This window comes from Rhineura floridana, chromosome 3, assembly GCF_030035675.1.
Source record: "Rhineura floridana isolate rRhiFlo1 chromosome 3, rRhiFlo1.hap2, whole genome shotgun sequence".
NCBI classification, from domain to species: Eukaryota; Metazoa; Chordata; class Lepidosauria; order Squamata; family Rhineuridae; genus Rhineura; species Rhineura floridana.
Window position 1 is genome coordinate 132,172,813 of NC_084482.1, and position 24,548 is coordinate 132,197,360.

General features: G+C 45.3%; 1 protein-coding gene across 2 annotated transcripts in view; it reads right to left on the reverse strand.

Annotated features, from left to right (window-relative positions):
• Positions 1-92: 92 nt before the first annotated feature.
• Positions 93-24,548, reverse strand: part of PPM1M (protein phosphatase, Mg2+/Mn2+ dependent 1M) — a 47,582-nt gene continuing 23,126 nt past the window's right edge. Inside the window, exons 5-10 of one of the 2 annotated variants that reach the window (XM_061617954.1) lie at positions 20,303-20,387; positions 19,081-19,199; positions 11,663-11,726; positions 4,564-4,671; positions 2,897-3,041; positions 93-1,747 (exon numbers count right to left, since the gene is read on the reverse strand). In XM_061617954.1, coding sequence (XP_061473938.1) covers positions 1,506-1,747; positions 2,897-3,041; positions 4,564-4,671; positions 11,663-11,726; positions 19,081-19,199; positions 20,303-20,387 — 763 coding nt within the window. In that variant the 3' untranslated portion in view covers positions 93-1,505. Of the gene's footprint in view, positions 1,748-2,896; positions 3,046-4,563; positions 4,672-11,662; positions 11,727-19,080; positions 19,200-20,302; positions 20,388-24,548 lie in introns of both variants that reach the window. The other variant, XM_061617955.1, reaches the window with a different exon arrangement.

The window sequence follows — 24,548 nt, forward strand, 5'->3', positions numbered from 1 at the left end:
GATTGGAAGGTAGCCTAAATGTACAAAGGTAAGTGTGGTATCTGCTGATCTGGTTCACCACTGGCTTGTGTCCCCCCCCCCCATAACTGATGGTGATTAAAAGCTAGTCATCCTGTTTTTAAAAGAAAATACTGTATATCATTCTGTAAGAGGAGCGCTCCTGTTTTAAGAGTTCTTCCTCCCAGCCCTGCCCTTCTCCACTATACTAACTGTATGGGCGCAAGCAAATCAATTCATACTCTCTGTGTATGAGCCCCTTACATTTTTCTTTTCCAGCTGGCATGCAATATTCTGGGGTCTTGGAAGCTACTGAGAAGTTTGAGTGCTCAATGGACTATATTGAGGTCTTCTAGGCATGCCAATAAAAGGAGGTAGCAGCATGCTTTAGTGAACCTCAGTTATCCTCTTTGGCTCTAGTCCTGTCAGCACTCAACTCTCTTGAGATTTTGTTTTGAGAGGGATCTGCATGGAAGTGTTGGACTTTGTCCCCACTATGCCTTGGAACATGTTACTACTACACTAGCACATCCCCTTCTCATGTTAGCTTGGCCTATTTATGATTGAATACCCATTTACCATCCATGAAAAAAAGCAGAATAGGGTAGCTGACTACACTGGGATAGACACACTGCTGATTCTGTTCATCTATGTACAGCTAGACCAGAAATAATTAAAGACAGTCTGTGTGGTATCCAATGCTGTGTTCCAGAGGGTTGGGGGGGTGCCCCTAGCATAGAGGGAAAAGAGGGAGAGAAAGTTCCACTGCACAAATTAAATTCTTGCACTACTGGAACAAGAGACTTGGTGCTGTTTTGGGTACAAGCCTTGGATTATTTATTTATTGTATTTGTATACCGCCCCATAGCCGAAGCTCTCTGGGTGGTTTACAGTAACTAAAAACATTAAAAACAAATATACAAATTTAAAACATCTTTTAAAAACAATTTTAAAACATTAGACAGATTCTCAAGACTGTGTTGTGCTATGTTAAACCTTAATACAGGATATGTCTTTATTCAAAATAACAAAGTTGTATCATTTATTTTAAAATAAAAACTTAAAATATTTTATTGAATTATAAATAGCCATGCATGAGCTGCAACAATTTAATATGCAAATGAATTATAAACAAATACAAAAGCTAGTCTGACTTAATGTAAAAATGCTTTCAAAAGTACAAGTTGCAATGGGTTGGGCCTGCCACTAAGCACTGCATTTACCTCAACAAATTCAGCTGGCAGGTTTGAGGCAACCCTAGTAACACTAGAAATTTTAATAAAGATTCCCTTAAATAACTGGGCAATCCCCTCCACAGATTTCTTACATGAAACATTTGGGACCTTCACTTATTAGTTTGTGGTCATATGTTCTACATACTGTTGCAGCTCAAGGTCTCAACATAAATTCTGTGAGCCAAGATACAAAAATTTCCAAGCTAAATAGCTTGCAAAAATATACAAGATACTATTAAAGCACCATTTAAGAATAAAATGGGTAACTTCACATCATTCCATATTAGTGGCAGCATGTAGGTCAAGAAATGGTCCCAGTAACAGCAATATCTGAATGACTATTAACACTTGCTTAGTAATAACAGGACATTCAGGAGTCATCCTTGTTGTGCAAGGAAATTGCAAACACAGAAATATCATCATAAGAAGCAGGAGCATTACTGTCCGTAGTCCAGTAGTATCCATCCTTCTTGCCCCTTGCTTTCTGCACCAGGCATTTGGCCAGTTCTGTAAACCTATAAAAACAAACTGTTACTTTGTCTTCTCCCAGAGTAGTGATTACCAACCCTAAAGAAAGATGAAGGATAAGCTCCAATAGTTAAGGCACTGCTATAAGCCTGGCAATTTGGCTGACAGTTCTAGTATAGCTGTCCACTTACTACTAGGAAACAACCCTTTCAGCAGCACATTTGGTCTTGTGCACTGCCAAGAGCGCTACATAGCTACATCTGCTGTGTGATAAAATGTTCCTAGCTTTGGCAGGTTGATGTGCACGTTATCAAGGATGAGAGAGAGCTCTCTTCAGATTAGGTCTGTTGCCTATTCAAGATGGGGGAACCTTTCTAATTGAAGGCCGCATTCCTTCATTGTCAGCTTGCCAATGGTGGGCAGGGCCACCCACAATGTCTCTAGGTGCAAACAGGAGCTAGCCCCCTCTTGCTCAGCTGTTTCCTGAACAGCTGTCAGGAGGGCAGGATTCTCTCTGTCCCCCTCATTTCCCTTCCACCAGCCATTCAGGAAACGGCTGACTGTACTCGCTGGTAGAAGGAACAGAAGCTTCATGGGAAAGGCAGAGAAACCACCATTTCCCCCACCCGTTACACTGGGTCTTGTGGTTGATAATCAGGCCTTTTATCCCAATCCAGATACATTCAAATGCTAGGCTTGTGAAAAGAGAAACCCCTGACTTCCTCCAAGAAGGCATCTCTCACCATTGGATTTCAGTTACTGCAAGAATGCTGAGGGATATCCCAGAAGAACTATGAGCATGGTACAGGAGGAAAGAGCAGCATCTCTATTTTTCCCCTTCTAAGATGCCACAGAGTTTTATAAGAAATAGGACTTGCATGGCAAAGCACTTACTACTCATATCTGCTAATGTATTTCATTCCCCAATTATTTTAGCACAAAAACTCTTCAAATACTTTAAATTATGTTGAGATTGCTACAAAATTGCCATTGTCAATACTAAGAATGTGTGTAAAGAATTAGCACTAGGCTACCAAATTTTAGAAATTCAGAGATGAGAGCAAGGCATTTTCTGTAGAAAATGGAACTTAGGTACTATTTCTCTTAGTCCAAGATATGAGGAACTACTACCAGTCAGCACCTTCCATAATGAGATCAACACTATACTTCCATATTGGCTAAAACTGCTAACATACCTGTATGGGTCAGATGTGTTGTCCTGGACAAACTTCCTGACAATATGGGCCACATCATCATTGGACAGAACATCCCAAAGGCCATCAGTTGCCATGATGAGGATATCATCTTCTTTGATATTTTGTGCAGAGAAGTCAAGTACTTCTACCTAGTCAGAATTTATTAAAAAAATGCAAACTTTCATAATTGCTCTTCCCAAATAAAAGAACACAAGAAGAGCCTGCTGGATCAAGCAGGACAGTGGCCCACCTAGTCCAGCATCCTGTTGCCACAGTGGCCAACCAGATGCCCATGGGAAGCCTGCAAGCAGGACCTGAGTGCAAGAGTGCATTTCCCCCCTACAGTTTCCAGTAACTGATATTCAGCAGACTACCTCTGACTATGGAGGCAGAGCATAACCATCATGGCTAGTAGCCATTGATAGTCTAATCCTCTTTTAAAGCCATCCAAGTTGGTGGCCATCATTGCTTCCTGTGAAAAGGAATTCCATAGCTTAACTATGCGATGCATGAAGAAGTACTTTCTTTTGTTTGTCCTGAATCTTTCAACATTTCGCTTCTCTGGATGTCCACAAGTTCCTGTGTTATGAGAACTTTATCCACTTTCTCCATGCCATGCATAATTTTATTCACTTTTATCAAGTCACCTCTTACTTGCCTTGTCTCTAAACTAAAAAATCCTAAATGCTGCAATCTTTCCTCATATGGGAGACGCACCAATCCCTTGATTCATTTGGTTGGTTGCCCTTTTCTGAACCTTTTCCAATTCTACAATATCCTTTTTCAGGTGAGGCGACTAGAACTGTACACAATATTCCAAATGCAGCTGAACCACAGATTTGTATAATGGCATTATGGTATTGGCCATTTTCCTTTCAATACCTTTCCTAAGGATCCCTAGCATAGAAATTACCTTTTTCACAGCTGCTGCACACTAGGTCAACATCTTTATCAAGCTATCCGCTATGACCCCAAAGTCTTGTTGCTGATCAGTCATCAGCAATTCAGACCCTATGAGCATATATGTGAAATTGAGATGTTTTGCTCCAACTTGTTTACATTGAACTGCATTTGCCATTTTCCTGCCCATAACTACCCTGAACAATTTACTATCAACAGCAAACTTGGCCACCTCACTGTTCACCCCATCTCTAGATAATTTATGAATAAATTTGTAACACCTAGATGTTGTTTGCAGTCTCCCTAGAGAATGGTTTAAATGGGGAACCTGGAGTTCAACAATGTACAGAGGGCCATAGATTCCCTATGCCTGCTTTAAATACTTGTTACAATACAGCATAATATACAAGCACTGCTAGATAAGACCAAGGCTACTTTCTAGCTCATCATTCTTTTTCTAATGGGGACAGCCTGGTGCTTCTGAGAAATTTACATGCACATGAAGGTGACAGCTCTCCCCGTTAATAGATCCTCAAAGTCAGTATCCACATATATTATCAGATGAGTCTTAAGCATTCCTATTAAGAAGCATATACAATTGAGTTCCTAGAGACTTGCTACCTAATAACTTCGTTTAGGTATTACAGTGTTTTTTTTTTAAATAAGGGATAATATGCTATAAGTAGTGACAACATTGAAGATATTCAGAGGATCCGGGAAGGGGAAAAACAACCACTACAGCACACTATGTACTATCATTTTCCTACCTTAGGAATGCAAGAGAGGAAAGGCTTGACTTCAACATCTGTTTCAATGACTTTCAACTGATGATCTCCCAGGCCTCGTGAGACGGCCAGGGTGCCTAGCAAACGAGCCTAAAAAAGGATGGGGAAAGCCCCATGTTAAGGATGTGGCAACAAAAGGAGATGAAGAGAATTGTGTCACCAACACCCAGAGCCAGTCATTATTTTCTAAGTCATTATTTAAAACGTTCCCTCTTTTCAATATAACATTTTTATGGCAAATTATCAAATGTTTAAAATACAACCAACAATATAATTAAACAAAAACAGTATTTGCAGCAGCAGCCCACTTCTCAAGAGCCACGTAAAAGTCATTAAGCATCAAGAACCTGGAAAAACTAGCTTTTTATATGGTCCCTAAAGATAATTAAATTTGGCATGAGCCAAACCGATAAGAAGTTCCATAGTTGAGGCACCACTATCAAGGCAGCTCTACCTCTGGTTGCCAAGCATCCCACCTAAGAGGGGGATACCTAGAGTCAAACCTCTGATTATGACCTTAATAACGGCAGTTTCTTATGGCAACAGCTGGTATAGCACAGTGGGGAGGAGAGCCTGGCTGGGAGTCCAGGGTTTGCGAGTTCAAATCCCCACTTGTGTCTCCTGGGTGTCAAGGGCCAGCTAAAGATCACCCCCAGAGTGAGTGGCTCAGGGGTTACAATTTAATTCAATGTTTATTACAGCCAATGGCCAATGCAAAATCATACACTTAAAACAGTTTCTTTATACAAGTTAAAAGTATTGTCAGAGTTCTTTTATGTGGACTTTTGACTTAACAATGCTCTACAGATTATAATGGCCGTGGCACAAAATTTAGCAACTATGTACGTGATTTGTGGATGGAGATCCTGCAATAAATATCTTGTATAAAATAAAGAGTCACGACCAGGGATCGATTGGATAATAGGGATAATACTAAAAGTATGGATCTCTTGATAAAAGGTGCAATATAAAAGTACATGAGTTATTGTCTCAATTTCTCCAATCCCACACGGACACAGCCTTTCTACGTGTGGAACTCCACGAAACCTACCCTCAAGGAGGGCTGATGGTATCACGTTGAATATCGCCATGGTAAACGCTTTTCTGTATCTGGGACTAGAAAGGTTGCTGAGATATTGAGCAGGGGCAAAGCCCCTGATTGTGGTGATAACGTCATCCTTGGTAGGTGGCACAGTTAAATGAGTTTGCAATTCTATGTCCGTTATGCGTTGGGAGAGGGCTGTCCATGCTTTAGAGTATCCTAACTTGGAGATAATAGGAGACAAAAAGCCGAGGGATGCCATGTTCTTCATCAATGATTTGTGCCAAGACGATTGAAAGGTATCAGAAAGTACTAGTGGGGCCAGGCCTACAGGAAGAAATTGAAGTTTTAACCATAACTTTATTTTAAGTTTCCAAATTCGTGCTTCAATAGAGGGAAGACCAGCTTCCAATCTTACAATGTTGTTTGAGACACATGATGGAATCCCGAAAACGGCCTTCAGAAATTTTGCCTGTATGGGTTCAAATGGAACTGTTTTTGGGAAAGTTAGCATCTGCGAGCCATATAGCATTTGTGATATGACTTTTGCCACAAACACTTGGATGGAAGAGGAGGTGTGTTGTCCACCCTTGTTGTAAAAGAATGACAGCAGTGCTTTAGAGGTCCTCCGAGCAACCGAGATAGTATTCTTTACATGGAAACACCATGAACCTGAGGGGTGAAAAGTCACCCCCAGATATCGAAAGGATGAGACCTGTTCAATTTTCAGACCATTCAGCTGCCAGTTCTGTCTCACCTTACTTTTAGTAAACACTAGTACTTTTGTTTTAGCGTGATTGATAATTAGGTGGTCTTTGGCACAATGTTCCGCCAATGCCCGCAGCAGGCGACGTAGTCCGCTGCAGGTCAGCGATAACAGAACTGCATCATCTGCGTAAAGCAAAACCGATATCATTCTGTTGGTGAGAGTCGGTGGTTGTGATGCAGTCCGCGCCAGGGAGCCAACCAAGCTTGGTGTTTATGTAAAAATTGAATAAGGAGGGAGCTAAAACACATCCCTGCTTGACTCCCTCATAAGTAGGAATTAATTTGGTCAGATGGCCTATATTATCACATCTAACCTGAAGTCTGGTGTTTTCATGGAGCAAGCGTATCAGCATTAGAAGGCGCCTGTCTATCTTAGTTGACTCAAACTTTTCCCATAATTTGTTTCTGGGTATTTGATCAAAAGCATTTTTAAAATCTATTAAATCCGCATATAGAGCTCTCCCTTTTTTTGCTGAGTATTTCTCCACCAGATGTTGTATTACTAGTAAATGGTCTATTGTGGAGCGTTCCCCTCTGAACCCCGCTTGTTCATCCGCCAGAATGTTCTCCTGGGCCAACCAAGTCTGTAGTTTGTCAAGAAGATGTAAAGCGTAAAGTGTGCTGATTATGTTCAGCAGGCTGATTGGCCGGTAATTAGCGGGGTCGGATCGTGGTTCTCTTTTATAGATTGGAATTACGATGGCTAGACCCCAATCTTCTGGAATTTTAGCCGTACGGTCTATTACCATAAAAAGTGCGGCTAAGACGGGGGCCCACCATTCAATATTTCGCTTAAATGTTTCAGGCAGTATATTGTCAGGACCAGGTGCCTTGCCCTCTTTCAATCTTGCTATTAAAGCAGTTACTTCTTTGGGTGAGATCGGGGGCCAGTCAGGTAAGTCATTCAAATAATTCAGGGAGAGGGGTTCACATTCCTGTGTTCTTGTATGAATACTGAGTAAGTATGACTCCCAAGTTTGTACGGGAATGTGATATTCAGGTCTCAAAGATTGGTTAGGCCAACCTCTATTGACAAGGGGCCAGAAGGTGGTTGCATCTTTGGTTCTTGAAGCCAATATTAAAGTTTTCCATAGATTTGCTTGAGCTAGGCTCTTTTTCCTTTTGATCAACGCTTTATAATTGTTCTTCAAGGCCGTGTATTCCTGAGGAATTACTGTAAGATCTAACTTTCTGTATCTTGTATTCCTCCACCAAAAGAATTTTCATAGTGTGACACTCTTGGTCAAACCAAGAGTTGGAATAAGATTTTGCGAAGCCAGATTTAGCTGGCAAATTATAGTTCAGATTAATATTCTTTTGTAGTTCTGTAAACAGTTCATGATAAAATGCTAGTATATTTATTCCCTGTGTTCCTGCTATGATAGTTTGTTGAAGGTTAATATTTTTGTCTGAATGTAGAATTCCTTTAACTTTCAGCTCCAGGCTGTGCGACCATTTGGCCTGGACGAATTTGTTTGTTAGGGAGATGTCCGGACCTGGGCACCATTCAGCTGTGTGGCACTGGTTGTTGCAAAGAAAATTTGTGATTACCGGGAGATGGTAGCTCTCCGTACGGTTTGCAACCTGACAGCCGACCACAGATTTTAAAAAGTCAGATGATACTATCACAAAATCTATTGTTGAGGCACCTGAGCCCGAAAAAAAGGTGTACTCGCCACACCTGTCGCCCTCTATCGATCCATTCAAGATAGTCAAATTAAGACCATGAAGCATATTGAGGAGGCAATAAACTGCAAAATTGCAGCCTGGATCCTTAGACTGTCTTTCCGGCAACCTAGCTGCCTCATCAATTGGTGGCGGAATTTCATGGTAATTATCATATAGAGCTCTATCGCTTCTTCCAATCCTGGCGTTGAAGTCTCCTGCTAATATCAATATCGCATCAGGGAATGTTATTGTCAGATGGGAGATAAAAAGCTCAAGTTTGTGGCTATTGGTTTTCACCCTGGATTTTTGCCCTTGAGGAGGGAGATAAATATTTATGAGAATAAATCGTGCTTGATTTAATACTAGCAGAAGCGCCATGGCAAGCTCAGATAGGAAGGTTAAGCTGTTAACTGAAGCACGTAGGGTAGTGGCAACCAGCACTGATAGCCCACCTTTGGGCCTGCCACCGTTGTTGCTTGGGGTAGCCTCCAACGAATAGGTGGAGAAGCCATTCAACTCCACCGGATCTGTTGACCAGGTTTCCTGCAGGAAAATATCATGTTTGCCTATGTAGTCCATGCATGTGGGGTCACAGCTCTTACTCCTCCAACCCGCGATATTCCAAGATATGAGAGTGAGTTTAGGATTACGTAGAGTCTTATTTTGTCAAGTACAGTTAGATGTGGTCGAATGGCAAGCTGCTCCTTGAGTAAAAAATTCGAATCACCGAGACTAGCTATTGGGCTGTGATCCACCGGAAGGTGAATTATTGCCTCACAAGTGTGTGCTGGTCTACTAACATTGGAAGTTATCACCCTGGGAAGATGCTGCCTCTCTTGGCCTGTACATTTGGGTGGAGAACCCTCTTCTTCCTTCTCCAAGAATCTCACATCAGTCCAAGATGGGACGGAATGTGTATTCAAGAAGCTTTTCCGGCGCGGTTCGAGAGCTGGCATACAGTTTGTTTGTGTGTCCTCTGCGGAATGATGTTGAAGGTGGGTAACTTTATCTTCTGAAGGTGAGTGGAAGTGTGATTCCTGTTCAGCTTGTAAATATCCAGGCTCTTTCGGGTCAGTATGAAGTCCCTTACATATATAAGTAGAACATTTCGGTTGGGTCATTCTGTCCCAAAGGTGTCTGGATAATCTCTGCAGTCACAAGATGATATCCTGTTGTGCTGGATTTGGTAAAGCGCTGAAGGCAGTAAAGAGACTCTCCTCTTCTTCACTGAAGAAGCTATAGGGTTCTTCATTATTGCAGCCACTGGTATTGGACTCCAGATTTATCAAAATTGGGATGTTAGGTAGCAAGGAGATATTAGAGGCGACGGCTCCTAACTTAGTAGTACTCTGTGGTAATGCGTGAGCGTCGCAAATAGGTAATGTCTTTACTGCAGTTAGTAGTGGAGTTGTGAAATCTTTACTTGAAGTTTTTGTCTTGAGTCTAACTGTACTGTCAGTTTCCGAGGACTGTGCCGTATTCGAAGTTGGAGTCGTCCAAAGCAAAGGATGGGGTTCAGCTCAGAAAATATCTTTGGATCACAGTTCCACACCTAAATAGGGCCTGTCCATTTATGCGGAAAGAGTTGGCTTTATCCAAATTTCTGAAAGTCAGTACAATCTTGGCTTTTGTGGTGTTACTGTATAAGTAATCTACTTTGTGAAGGTCCGATACCTTCACAAGTCCTGGCAAAACTGGATGTATAAGGTTAACAATATAAAGTTTCCGAGCAGATTGCGTGTAGAGGAGATTTTCTCTGGGACAATTTAATAAAGCTAGTTCATGCGGAATAGGAATTCTCCTTTTTTGGTTTCTGCATCCGGTTGGAATCTTGAATTGATCGCGCCAGCTGCTCCTGTGATTCTATAAAACAGGACTGGGGTGGATTAACAGTCGTCGATGAAACTGCTGGGAAAATGAACTTGGGCTTAAATTTAGGCTTCCTCAAACTAGCTTCCTGTTCAAGTGATCTATTGCCTTGATTTTTCCTAGCTTTCAACATGGACTCTAATGTTTTAAAGATTTTGGTGTAGTTCATTATCCTGACCCTCTTGATCTTGAAGTTTTTAATATTCTTAGTCTTTTTTCACATTTATGGTCTTTATAGTTCTACGTTTGCCCTTCCGATTTTTCAAGCAATACGCAGTACCTGTGAGCTGGCTACCTGCACATGTTTTGGTCTCACATTGAGCACCCATTTTCTTGAATTCTTCAGCCAAGGTTGTTAGTAAATTGTTGGCCTCAGTTAAAAAGTTTTTAATGCAAGTAATCTCTTTCGTTATTACACAGAGCCGGGAGTCCAGTGAATTCTGCTCTAGAAACTGTTGGATGTCACTTTTGGTTGCTTTGTCTGGAATAGTTTGAGGAGTTTTAGAAAGTGAGTGGATGCATTTTGGAGGGCTACACTTCACCTCCTCCAGCACATTTCCAATGAGTAGGGAATTATCTGTTAGTTTAGACATCTGTTGCTTGGTCAGGTTTTCCGCTTGCTCTAGTTCAAAGGCAAGATTATGTAAAAAATAGTCCTCCTCTCCCGATTGGAGAGTTCTTTTTGTGTCCAAAGACCAATCCAGGATCACACCGTTTAAATCGGCGTTTGGAATAACATCCGTCCCTTTTGCACTCCCTTCCTCATTATCCCCTTTCTTCTCCTTCTCCTTCAGATTAGTTGAGAAGAAGTGAGTAATTTTTGACTGCTTTGCTCTAGTGGAGGGAGGTATTATTTCTCCTTCAAGGGGGATTCTTTGCTCTCTGTACGTCTTTCTTGTGCAGACCATTTTGCGGTGTCTTTTTGTTTAAGGTTTGCAACTGGGAGGAGCAAAATCAAAACTGCGTTCAGTATCTTCCCAGTAAATATAATAGGTAATTTTGTGGACTCGGTTTCTTGAGTTCTTAAATTCAACTGCTTATTGTAATTTATTGTAGGTCATCAGTTCAACAAGCAGTTCAGCAGACTTGTCTGTCTCAAAGCAGCGTGTTATGAAAACAGAGGCATGTAAAATAGCACAGAAATCCTTGTGCTCACTTGAGGAATGTTTAAAGCTGTTTGTTGATCTGTAAGTGTAGCCAAGCATAGATGAGCGTAATTAATTTGTTGGTAATACGGAGTGATAGGGGAGGCGCCTTTTCCCCTCAGGCGGCCATCATGTCTACGGTTGAAGGTCCTTCAAAAACTAAAATGGCCTACGCATGCAATAAGAAGCTGGGAATACTTAGAACCCAATAAGACAGAGTCAAATGGTTATTCAGAAGGATTTGGTGATGAATCAGCCTGTTTGCAATAACATGATCATGGTGTGCATAAAGGAACAAAGCTGAGCAAGGGCACAAACAATTAATTTAGAAATAAGAGTCAATTTCACAAACGTTCAAAGGGCCAGGTTGACAAGGCCATTGTCACTGATACTACTAGGCAAAACAAATGCACTGAATTTATGACAGCATCTTGACTTTCATACATGGGAAAGGGGTGAATATTCTTGTACAACTTCATCTCTGAAAGTGTTTTGGAGGCCTGACAAGAAAACAGACCTTTCTGGTACAGAAATAACTGTAAAAAATGGGGGACAAGCTTTTATGCTTGCAAGGAACCTGCAGACACACCTGTTTTCCATGTCCATGGATAAGAGGGTACTTGAGGTCATCTTTCACCACTGTCTTGTAGCCCCTGGAATGAGACATGCAAGTTTTCACTTTGGTGGTCCTTCTATCACACTGTGGCCAAAGTCCGATGTAGAGATTGGAACGTTGGTCACTTACCGTGAATGGTCTTTTTCCGGCAGACTTGCCCACATAGCCTCAAATTGGGTTACCATCAGTCTCCTCTAGCCCAGGCAGGAAATCTCTCTTGTAAATGTGCATGATCCTCCTCCTATCCCTCTCAACATCTCCTCAGTTTCCCTTCTGGCCCAGCCCTAAGAGCCTGTGGACCTATGTAGTAAAACCTTAGAAAAACATTAACACAGAACCAGGCAGTGCCCCCCCAAAAATAGAACAGCGGAACATGTAATGTAATAGGAAGAACCTATGCGTTGACTGAGTGAGCGGATGAGTGCAGGGTGAGGCGTGGCTACGTGGGCTTCGTCTGCCAGAAAAAGGCCCTTCACGGCAAGTGACCAATGTTCTATTTTCCTGGCAGACTCACCCACATAGCTTCACACTGGGACCTACCAGAGCTGAAGTCCATTTTGGGTGGGAACTTGCAGGTCCGCTCCCTATGAAGGTAGTATTGATTGAAGGACACTACAGCCAAAGGCCGCTTTAGAAGAAGCTTAAGTGCCCACTTTATAGTGTGTCTAGTGAATGTCGATGGTCATGTCCAGCGTACTGCAGATTTCTGCAATGCTGGTGGTGATGGCTAAAGCTGCAGAAGGTGCTTCTGCCTGGTGGAATGAACTGTAATGTGACCAGAAGCCCGAAGCAGTTGGGATTCATAAGCTAATGCCACAGAGGCACTGATCAAGTGGTCAACTTAAATGTCTTTGTACATTGAATGGAAATGTTAGGTGCGCACCTCAAATCCAACTTTGTGCCATAACTTTCCAATGAAAGTGATGGCTCGGGGAAAAGAAAGGGAGGATCAGTTCTTCAGACCTCAGAAAGGTAGAATTGGCTTTAGGAATATAAGGTGCGTCTGTCCTGAATACTGCTTTGTCTGTACGAAAAAATGCATAGATCAGCCGGGATGGACAGACACCGAGTTCTGCCCCTCAGCTGGCTGCAGTAAGAGCCACCAAAACTGCTACTTTAAAAGATAGGAGTCATAGTGACAGACACCAATGGTGCAAAATGAGATTGAGTAAGGGCGTTGAGTCCTTTGTGTAGGTTCCATGAAGGAAACCCGTGAATCATGGGTGTAGAACGTAGAGTTGCCGCTCTTAAAACATGTTTAACATGTGGCTGGCGTGAGAGCGCCACTCATCCAGGCCTAGAGCAAACTGATGACAGAGCCATTACCTGACACTTCAAGGAACTGAGCTTAAGCTCTTGGTCAAAGCCATCCTTGAAAAGACGAAGTGACTGGAAGCACTAGCTTCTTCAATAACATGTTGTCTCCTTCCTTTTGCACTAACTGAAAAATGGCTTTCCGCAGTGCCTCATGAATCCTGTCAGTGGAAGCCTGTCTGGATGCCTGCTCAGTGAGTATGGCTGTTCACACAGCAGAGAATCTGCCAGTCCGTCTCCACACAGCTGGGTTGAGCCCTCCGCAATCTGGATGAGTGTTGGGACGCTGTGTGAGATCTGTAGAGAGATGGTATGGTAGTGGAGGAGATAATGCTAGATGTAGGACATCAGACAACCACAGCCTCCTGGGCCATTAAGGACCCAGAATGTTCTCCAACTGTTCTAGGCTGAGTTCACAACGACTGGAGCCGGAGGAAAAGCAAAGGGGAATTCATGAGGCCACCGAGTGGTGAGAGCAGTCGTCTCTACTACCTGTGAAATCTGGTACCCTCAGAGTGAGGGACTTGAGATAAGATGCAAAGCAATGGAGGACTTGCTAGCCCCGATAGACTTGAGACAGTTTGAATGCTTTGTTGCTGAGACCGGATTCCTCCCCGGGTGAATCTGATGTCTGCTGAGGAAGTCTGTTCTCACATTCAGCTCCCCTCTGATGGGTTGAGCTGTCCGAGAGACCCAATAGGGTCCTTCTCCTGCTAGGATGCCCTGCTAGCTGGGTGAGGTCTGAATCCTTGTTTGTTGAAATGACATTTGGTTGAAATGTTGTCGGTGAAGACTAATATGTGTTTGTGAAGGAGTATGTGCTTAAAGTGTTGGAGGGCAAGGGCAACAGCCCTGAGCTCCAACCAAGTTACATTAAGACCAGAATGTGCTGGGGAAAACAGGCATGGAACTCCGTTCAGAAGGAGTCTGAGAGGCAACGACCACTGGGGAGATTGTCTGAGAGCTGCAGGCAGCAAGATCAACGTGTGCAGTTTGGCTGCAGTTGCATCCAAGGGGGGAAGCAGGAGCCACTGTATCTGTCTGGTATGAGCTGAGGCCCACGGAATTATGACCCTACCAGGTAGCAGGAGGCCAGGCACATATTTTAGGTTCTTCAGGTCTGTGAATATGGGTACTATGCGAGACTGGACTGAGGCCTGGATCTTGGCTATGTGTCTGGTGCAGGGTGAATAATCCCTGTGGAGGTGTCCATCCAGGCTCCTAGGTGAACCCAATGACTCTTATCAGCGTTGATGAGAAATCCATGACTCCTCAGACCAGAGCAGTGGTTGCGGAATATCGCTTTATGCCTGAAGTAGTGATGGGGACCTGATGAAAAGGTCACCGTATTTGATGTTGCCTGAGTTATATTACCAGTGCTATCATGGGCTTGGTGAAAACTCGAGGTGGTGAAGCAAGCCCAAGGGCTTTGAACTGAAATTGTCTATGCGCATAAGCAAAGCAGAGAAATTTGGATGGTCTGGAAAAATTAGGGCCCGTAAAGAAGCCTCCGTGAGGTCTATGGAAGCAATGAAGTCTCATAACTGCCATGCCTCCGTGATGGACTGTAACATTTCCACCCCAAACTGAGTCATCAAAGGTTTAAAACTGCCCTGGTGCCCCAATGTTTGGGGACTAGAGACAGGTGGGAGTAAAGCGTCATCCCCTTCTCTCCCTCGGGAACTGGCTCCATCGCTCCCACTGATAGGAGCTGTTCTATGGGTCGAGTCCTGTTGTGAGCCTCGGTCTGATCCTCAGGGACAGGTGTGTGATAGCAGTGATGGTGTGGGAGGGAGGAGAATTCCCATTTGAGCCCCTGGATCCCAGTGTGTGGTACCCATACATCTGAGGTGCTCTGCTGCGAGACCTGAGTGAAGTCCTGCAGGCTGCCTCAACCTTTGTCAGCTCTGCACCGAGACAGCAGTGCAGGCGGGGCTGGAAATTCCTGGGTATTTACCAGGGCAGGAAAGTCCTTAGCTGGCAGCCTGGTCGTAAATCTGCCAGGCTAACAAGGATGAAGCATGATAAGGGCAAGGCCCTTTCCAAGCTTACGTGCCAAGCCAGAAGTCCAGAAGCGAGGTCAGTAGAGGTCCGGGTTCAATTGCTAAGGGGTCAGTCCAAGATAAGGTTCAGGGAATCTGGAAACCCACGAAGCCACGCCTGACGTTGTAGTCAGCAACAAGCTGAAGCCAAGGTTTGACTTTTAAGGAGCAGGTTTGTCAGCAGGTGTGAGCCCTCAGCGTTTTGGCCTTAAGTGGACAGGCCTGCCCCTCTTCTGCCTGACCTTCTGTTGTCTATGTTCTACAGGTGAGGGGGGAGTATCCTGTTCACTGGCTGCGTCTGGCTGAAGGGCTTCAGCTGTGTCTGGGGTGCTCTGCAGCTGAGGGGGAGAAGGAGCTGGGTTCTCAGGCGTTTCCTCCGTTTCTCCTTCTGGGTCTGCTGCTTCTGGGTCTGCTGCTGTTACTCCCGAGTCATCCTCGTCTGATGAGTCCTCCGACGGGGCCGTGACAACCTCCTGGGCCATGGCACCAGAGATTGTTCCTCTGCTGGGGCTGGTTGGGGCCAGGTTTGGGGTTGGTAAAAGCTGAATGTTGGGAGACATGTGATCTGGTTCCAGCTGGCCTCTGTCCACGGAAAGCCCTGTAACAAAAAGCTTCTCTTTGCAGACCAAAGGAATAAAAAGATGTCTCATTAGTGCTTTTAACATCCCTTTTGGGGCTTTGACTTTCCTCCCTACTAAAATTTTATTCAAATTCATCCCTCACACAGGTTAAATCCCTTAAGGGGAGCTGTAGACAGATTATTAAAAGAAGTACTGTCAGCCCTCCAGTACGTTCACCCAAGGGCCTAGCACCCAAATTGGTGAATAATTTGTCAGCAGCCATGTCTGGAGCAGCCATTCGCTGAGACAGCCTCATACAGGCAGCTCTGGCCCCCAAGGAGATAGGGGGACAAACCCGTAAAGAAAGTTGGCAGACTTATAATTGCCGTTTGGGGGCAAACTGCACCTCTTTTTTCCCGGTTGTTGTAGGACCCCACTGTATATCAAGAAGGAAATCCCAGCAGTAAGATAAATAAGTGGCTGAATCACGGATGAAAAATGAATGAATTCTTCCATTCCAGGGACCCATCTAAAATAAATATTGGCCTAGGCTTCAGACTTTCTTGGTGGTTAGGGGGGTGTCCCAAGCAGCTATGGTCAGCCTTGAATGATTCCGGTAGGGAAATAACTGGGGGGGGGAGAGAAATGTTGCACTTCTAAAAGGCATGGCTCAGGAGTGGGGTTGGATCCCCAGCCTTGTCAGACATGGAACTCCCCTGCCACTCTTCCCTCTCAAGCACCCCAAAGGGAGCAGTTTCAGAGAGGCTAGAAAAAATCTGGAAGATTAGCCATTGGGTCTATGAGATCCACCTATAGAAAGCTTATTGCCTAATCCCCGACTGGAGAAATGGGCAGGGCACGTTAATTATCCAAGGTGCCACTCTGCCAAATATCACAGGCAGAGGCCTGTCGCTAGGACACAAATCTGAGGAGTTATCAGGGGGCTTCCCCTTAGGTTTGTTTGGCTTTGTCCTGTGCCTTTTCACTTACTTGCTGTGGCAAGGGGGGCAGAGGACGAGGAAACTGAAGGCGGGAGCCTTTATGCTTTTGTGACTTGTGCCTTTGAGCTATCCACTGTACCAATTGCCTGTACGATGGCTTTTACAAAGCCTAGAGGCCACGAAGGTCTGAGGCTTGCATTCTGGTTTGCCCCATCCAAAACCCATTGAGTGGAGGAAAGGGGCTTATAAGTTCTCCTAAGGAGCAAATATATCTGCTGCTTCTGAAGACTTATGCCTTCGTGGATACACCCTTTACGAATTGCCACTTTAATGGCCCTGATAAAGCCTAGAAGCAAAGAAAGTCTGAGGTTTACCTTCTGGGGTGCCACCTCCCTACCCACCTGAGTGGAGGAACGGGGTAAAACAACTCAAGACACGTGAAGGCCTACAAGGCCTCTGACTCACATGGTCCCCTGGGCGCCTCTGGTGGTCAGCCATGGCAATGCCCTCCACGTCTGGGATAGAGAAGGGATACTCGCTCAAGTCGGAAGGCAGGGGGGGAGGGGAAAACGGCTCACCCAGAGGCGTCCCTCCTCTGATCCATGGCAAAGCCTCCACGGCTGATTACTCACTTGGAAGGTAGAGGGGTAACGGCTCGCAGAGAGGCGTCCCCACCCCCTCCGGCTCAGGGAGAATCTCCCTTGAAGTTTGATGAAGAGCCAGGCTTTCTTTCCGCGGCGGCAGCCCTGAATGGGTGCTCAGCTTGCCTCCAGAGGAGGTCTACTGTTTTGGCAGTAGCCTTGCCGCATCCTCTTGTATTGGTTGGCTCCTCTTGTGAGGAGAGGTTGCTTCTTTCACTTTTCCCGCCAGTCCCACAGACAGGGAAGGGAGGAGAGACAGGAGAACAAAAAAACTCCTGATGGGAAAACCCAACAAAGCCTAATAGCCAGGGTTTTTTGTTGGTTCAACTGTTTGTTTAAGCGAAGCAAAGGGCAGAAAGTGTGACTAGAGAGAAGAGAAAAGCCTGAAAAGGGGGGGGGGGGGACAACAACTAAAGGCTACTAGGAAGCCAGAAACAAAAGATGGAGAAGGAGAGAGACGTCTGCTTGGGCTGGCAGGAAAACGAAACTGAGGAGACACTGAGAGGGATAGGAGGAGCAGCATGCAAATTAACAAGAGAGATTTCCTGCCTGGGCTAGAGGAGACTGATGGTAACCCAATGTGAGGCTATGTGGGCAAGTCTGCCAGGAAAAAAGCATGCTTAAAAACACCGGATGTAATGGACTCAAACACACAAGTTATTCTGTGACTACAGTCTTTGTCACACAGTGGATGTATATACATGTCCCTTTAATACAGAGTTGTATTCACCTCTATAAATTGCATTCTCCATTACACAGAGATACACATGGTCATATATGAAGCCTGCAACCCATCTAAAAATGTAATCAGTGGCACCAGTACCGAAGTCATTTCGGTCAACAAAGTGGGTGGGTTCAGAATTGCAGCTCAGAACTCCGAAAGCCAGGCTACCATTATTTACACCATTATTGAGCAGCTTGGCCTAATACATGCCAAAAGAAGGCCAGAAAATGGTTCTTAATCTCACATTTCCTTTTTGTAGAAGCAATTAAAATAAATATGCACCCTACTCATGGGTCCTTAGGAGCAGGCTTAGACTGACCTATGGGCTTTTGCTTTACATGGTATACCTGAGGAGTGGCGGAAGAGGGCAATAAGACCACCATTGTGTTTCTCAGTCTTTGCTGTTATCTCCTCCTGAAATCCGAATAGCCTTTTCCCTACAATGTAAGCTATCTTGCCAGGATGGGGGAAAAACATGGCTGAAGTTGACAGGCACTGCAATGCTGCTGCTTCTTTCTTTTCCTAGTCCAGCAAAATGGCCAGATCAGGAGTAAAGAAGGCAGCTGCCAAAGGGGGGGGTGAGGTGGTATGCGAGGCAAGGAGGAAGTAGGGGGGCATATCTAAACCATACTTTGGAGAGAATTATGGAGGAGAAATCTGTGGCAACTGGAAAGGCAGGGAAGAACTGTTTGCCTGTAGAGGAGGGCGACTTGGACAGTGATAGGTCAGGAAACTTAAGTCCTATGAAGAACAGTTGGAAGAGTTGATTATGTCTAGCCTGGCGAAGAGGAGACGACAAAGTGGAGGCAGGTCAAGGCCTGCCATGCAGAAGGCAGAGAGTGCTGCTCCAGAAGCCAGGACTCTGGAGGGCAGAGAGCTGAACTTTCAGGAAAGCAGATTTCAACTAAACATTAGCAGAAACTTCTTAATGCTTGGAGCTGCTTGACAGCAGAACAGGCTGCCTTGGGAGGTTCAGGGTTCTACTTTGCTGGAAACATTTAAACTGAGCCTGGATTGCTATCAGATGCTGCAGTTGTGTCCCGTATTGAGCAGAGTGATGGACAAGATGACCTCTAAGATACCTTCCATCACTACAATTCCACAGTAGCAGCAAAAGGCTGTTCATCCAGGCATTCCCATATTCCAGCCAAGAAGATCGAGTGACTCACCAGCCTTCCATCGAGAAATCTCGGTACAGGACCTTCTGGCCCACATCATCTCCTCTCAATCTCCTTGGAAACTCAAACCGTGTGAATTCATCTGCTAGGAGTTTTGGGTAAGTGAAAGCCTGAGAAGAAAATGAACATTCAAAAATATTTTAAAATAGAAGCATCATTTTCAGAGGACTGTGGCGACTCTCCTGAGACGGAGGTGAGGAGTGGGAGGAGGAGAGAGAGGGAAGGACAGCTGTGTTCCATATTCTGCCACTGATAATTCAGTAATACAGTTGATAAGTTAATAATCATCAGTGGCAGAATAATTAAACTCTCTTCATATGGAGAATGTAAATAAAAATATTTAAATTGCTATAACAAAGCAGACCTCTAGCTTCAGAATTTAAAACAAGAGTCCCAAACCTGAGCTCTTTGTGTGTGCGGTAGGGACGATTTTTGCGGGGAAACCTGTTTCCTTACACAGATTACTCCTCTCTAGATGGGGATCGGGGTCTGGAAAATCACACTGTTTGGGCAGTACAGTCAGTATTATTCTGTGTGGCAGAATATAGATCTAATCTACCTAATTGAAGAATGTACTAAGACACTTAACACTTCCAGCTGCCTCAGTGCCCTTTTTAGACTAGCACTAAAGTGCAACATTTATTTATTAAATTTATATTCCACTCTTCCTCCCTGAAGAAGCTGAGGGCAGCAAACGAGTGACAAACGCTAAAGAAAATTGTATAAAACATCTTAAAAACAAAATATCTTTTAAAACATCATAAAAACAAAACACTTCAGAAATACATCCTTCTAGGACAGCCTTTCCCAACTAGTGGGCCACCAGGTATTGCTGGACCACAACTCCCAGCAGCCTCAGCCAGCATTGCCAATGGTCAGGAAAGATGGGAATTGTGGTCCAACAACATCTGGTGGCCCACTAGTTGGGAAAGGCTGTTCTAGGAGGAAGGGTGGGATATAAATTTAATAAATAAAAATATATCTTTTAAAAAAATCTTTAAAAACATTTCAAAAACCAATTCCATCACAGATACAGACTGGGATAAGGTCTCTACTAAAAAGGCTTGTTGAAAGAGGAAGTGAAAGGGAAGTAGTAATATTTCAGAATGGAACTACTCTGATTTTCAAAATGACCCTACCACTCATTATAGATGCATAATGCACAGACGTGTTGCCATTACAAAATATGCAGAAGGTTCCCCCTTCCCCTTACCAGGTGTTGGATTCTCTGCCTTTCTGTCTCGGGGGTGAATTCAGTACTCAAGGGGACAATGCTTTGTTTTCGAACAAGGAGTGCCCTGAATAAAAAAGAATTGAAGTTATCATCACTTTCAAGTGGGGTTATCTCATTACATTTTTCAGACATGGGAATAAATGGCAGATATTTTAAAGTGCACATATTACTACACAACTGGCTTCTCAGATGGGGGGGACACTTGTTTGGGCCAGGCCAAAAATTCAAGTGAGCTCAAAAGATGAGGCAGCTTCAGAGGTTTGTGTGTGTGTGTGTGTGTGTACGACCACTCTGGTCTGTGGGATGCATGCTTCTTCCCACCTTACATACAAGCATACATTTGAAATACCCGTTTGCATTCATATTCAAAAGGAGAGAGCCGTGCAGGAGGCCCAGGCGTGGCAGGAGGCGGGCGGCCTACCGGCTGCAAACGAACTGACCTGAAGGAAGAGAGACACGGACGACTCTACGTGGACTTGTTTGGGGGTGGAGGAGTTGCCTGAGTATTAGACGGGGAGAGGGACATGTGCAGATCGGAGAGGGTTACTGTGGGGAGGGTGGGTAGCCACGACATTAAGAGGCTAGGCGGCAGATGCTGGAAAGGTGCAGGTGGCAGGCCACGCCAGCTTAGGGGAACGAGGGATAGATGTATAATATCCATCCCCTGTTCCGGGCCTGTTCATAACCAAAAGATAACTGGGGGATGCAAGACTCCAACCTTCGACTGCTGTTGTGTAACGCCAGGTCTGTGGTACAGAAAACAACGCTCATCCATGACATGATCTTGGATGAGAACGCAGACCTGGTGTGTATTACGGAGACCTGGCTGGGTGAGGCCTCAGCTCCTATACTTGAGGCCATGTGTCCAGCCGGTTTCCAGTATGCACAGCAGCCGAGGGTTGGTAGGCGGGAAGGGGGAGTGGCAGTCATCTATTGGGGGTCCTTGGTCTTTGCCAGACCCCCTCTCCACGAGACCAAATTTGTTGACTGCATGTACTGGAGGTTGGGCCCAAAGGGCAGTTTAGGGATTCTGCTTGTGTACCGCCCACTCCGCTCCACAGCAGACTCCCTGACCGAGGTGCTCGAGGTTGTCTCGGGCGTGCGGGTGCTCTCCCCCAACCTATTGGTTTTGGGGGACTTCAACCTGCATGCCGAGGCTGCCCTCATAGGAGCTCCTCGGGATTTCATGGAAACCATGACTTCCTGGGAACTGCACCTTAGTAATACTGGGCCCACCCATGTAGCCGGTCATGCTCTTGACCTTGTGTTTGTCTCGGGAGGTGGTGGAAGTGCTCTGAAAATGGGGGCTGTTTCTTCTAACCCCGTGTCATGGTCAGACCACTATCTGGTAAATATGGATCTCTCAATGCCACACACCCTCCGCAGGGGGCAGGGACCTATTAGGATGGTCCGCCCCAGGCGCCTGATGGAACCTAAGGGATTCCTGAATGCACTGGGAGATTTGGAGCTGTCTGAAGGACGCCCGGTCGAAACCCTGGTGATGGAGTGGAATAGGGAGATCACCGGGGCAATAGACCGGGTGGCCCTGAAACATCCTCTCCCCCTGAATAGAACTCAGATTGCACCCTGGTATACACCATGGTTGCGGGGTCTGAGACAGGAGGTGAGACGACTAGAGCGCCGGTGGCGGAAATCTCGCTCCGAAGACAATCGGACACTAGTTAGAGCAGCAATAGCTGCCTACCAAGTGACAACAAAGGCAACAAAGAGGGATTTCTTTGCTGCCTCTATTGCTTCCACACAGTGTTGCCCCAGGAGGCTGTTCCAAGTGGTCCGAAGCCTGGTCGGTCCAGTTGCACAGGAACCTATGGAGCATTCTAAAGCCTTCTGTGACACATTTGCCAAACACTTTGCCGATAAAATTGAGCGCCTGAAGAGCGCGATTCCGCATGCCGTGGATACAGGAAGTGAGCCAGAGTCGGCCAGTTGCATTCCGGTCCGGTGGGATCGGTTTCAGCCTCTTCCCTCTGAGGAAGTGGACAAGGTGCTCTCTACTGTGAGGCCAACCACCTCTCTTTTTGATCCTTGCCCCACGTGGCTCATTATGGGCTGCAAGGAGAAACTGGGCGATGGGATCAAGGCAGTGGTGAATGCTTCCTTGGAAGAGGGTGCAATGCCATCAGCCCTCAAGGAGGCAATAATAAAGTCTATCTTGAAAAAGTCCTCCTTGAATCCCCAAGAGTTGAACAACTTTCGCCCAGTCTCTAATTTACCATTCTTGGGCAAGGTGATTGAGCGAGTGGTGGCCACACAGTTACAGACACACTTGGATGAAGCAGATTATTTGGATCCATTCCAGTCGGGCTTCAGGACTGGACATGGAACTGAAACAGCCTTGGTCGCCCTGGTGGATGATATGAGGAGGGCATTGGATAGGGGAGAATGTACATTCCTCGTCCTCCTGGATCTCTCAGTGGCTTTCGATACCGTCGACCACGGTATCCTCTTGGATCGCCTGGGGGGAATGGGAATAGGGGGCACTGTCTTACGGTGGTTCCGTTCCTATCTCTCAGACAGACATCAATGGGTGGCATTGGGAGATGAGGTTTCAGACCCTTGGCCTCTCAATTGTGGAGTGCCATAGGGTTCTATCCTCTCTCCCATGCTATTTAACATCTATATGAAGCCGCTGGGGGCCATCATCAGGAGATTTGGGCTGCAGTATCACCAATATGCGGATGACACCCAGCTCTATCTCTCGTTTAAGTCCTCACCAGAGTTGGCTGTGGATACCATTTCCAAGTGCCTGAAGTCTGTAAGTGAATGGATGGGAGGAAATAGGCTGAAGCTGAACCCAGACAAGACCGAGGTGCTGCTCGTGGGAGACAAGAGAAGGTTAGGTGATATAGACCTGGTGTTTAATGGGGTAAGATTGCCCCTGAAGGACCAGGTCCACAGCCTCGGGGTCATTTTAGACTCCCAGCTGTCCATGGAGGCTCAGGTGGTGGCAGTGAGCCGGGCAGCTTGGTATCAATTACATCTAATACAGAGGCTGCGTCCCTACCTTCCTGTCCATCTGCTCCCTCGAGTGGTACATGCCCTGGTCTCCTCTCGCTTAGACTACTGTAATGCGCTCTACGTTGGGTTACCCTTGAAGACGGTCCGGAAACTGCAGCTGGTACAGAATGCGGCGGCACGTTTGATTAAGAACAGCCGTCGCCGTGATCATATTACTCCAGTGTTAGGAGATCTACACTGGCTACCAGTTGTTTACCGGGCCCAATTCAAGGTGTTGGTGTTAACCTTTAAAGCCCTATACGGTTTCGGCCCAGTTTATCTGAAGGAGTGCCTCCAGCATCACCAAATATGCCGCCTGACAAGATCAGCCTCACAAGACCTTCTCTCGGTCCCACCAGTTAGAACAGCTAGGCTGGTGCAGACCAGAGAGAGGGCATTTTCGATTGTGGCTCCCACCCTCTGGAATTCCTTGCCCTATAACCTTCGCCATGCCCCCTCCCTGACAAGTTTTCGTCAAGCCTTGAAGACCTGGCTATTCAGGCAGGCCTACAAGATTTCAGGGGCGGATTAGTTTTACTTGTTATAAATGTGGGTGGTTTTAGATTAATTATAGATTGGGCTTTTGACTTATATGTTGTATTTTACTCTTTTATGTACGTCGCCTAGAGTGGCCGTTAACTCGGCCAGATAGGCGACTCAAAAATAAAATTTTATTATTATTATTATAAAATAATACACCAAAGAGAAAATCTGTCCATAAGCCATGCCTGAAGAGTGGCAAGAAGTTAACCCATAGCTCAGCTGTATCAATACTGGCTGTGGCCCAACACAACACTCTACTCCTAAAGGTAAACAGTCAAATTCTACATTAGGTTAAGCACACACTTAAAGAAGCATGCTTATTTTATTTTGCAAGAAAAAGCAGCCTCACCGGACCCCTACCTGCATCAGGACTGCAGCACATAGGAAGGAGAAGTTTAACTCTTTTCTCCCTACATCAGTTTCCCACTAAAAAGTACCACACAGAGACATTGCTGTTTGCCCCCAAAGGTTCAAACTTTTGAGGGGAGGGGATTTTCATCCAGAAATCGATACAGGGAAGAAAGGGTTAAACCTTTCCTCTGCATGTTTCTGATCCAAATCAGAGCCCCAGACAGCTGTTTTTTGTTGAAAACAGACTGCATTAAGTGTAAAATTTTAAAAGCATGCTTAACATAACATGTTCAACATGTAACAAAATGTCTAA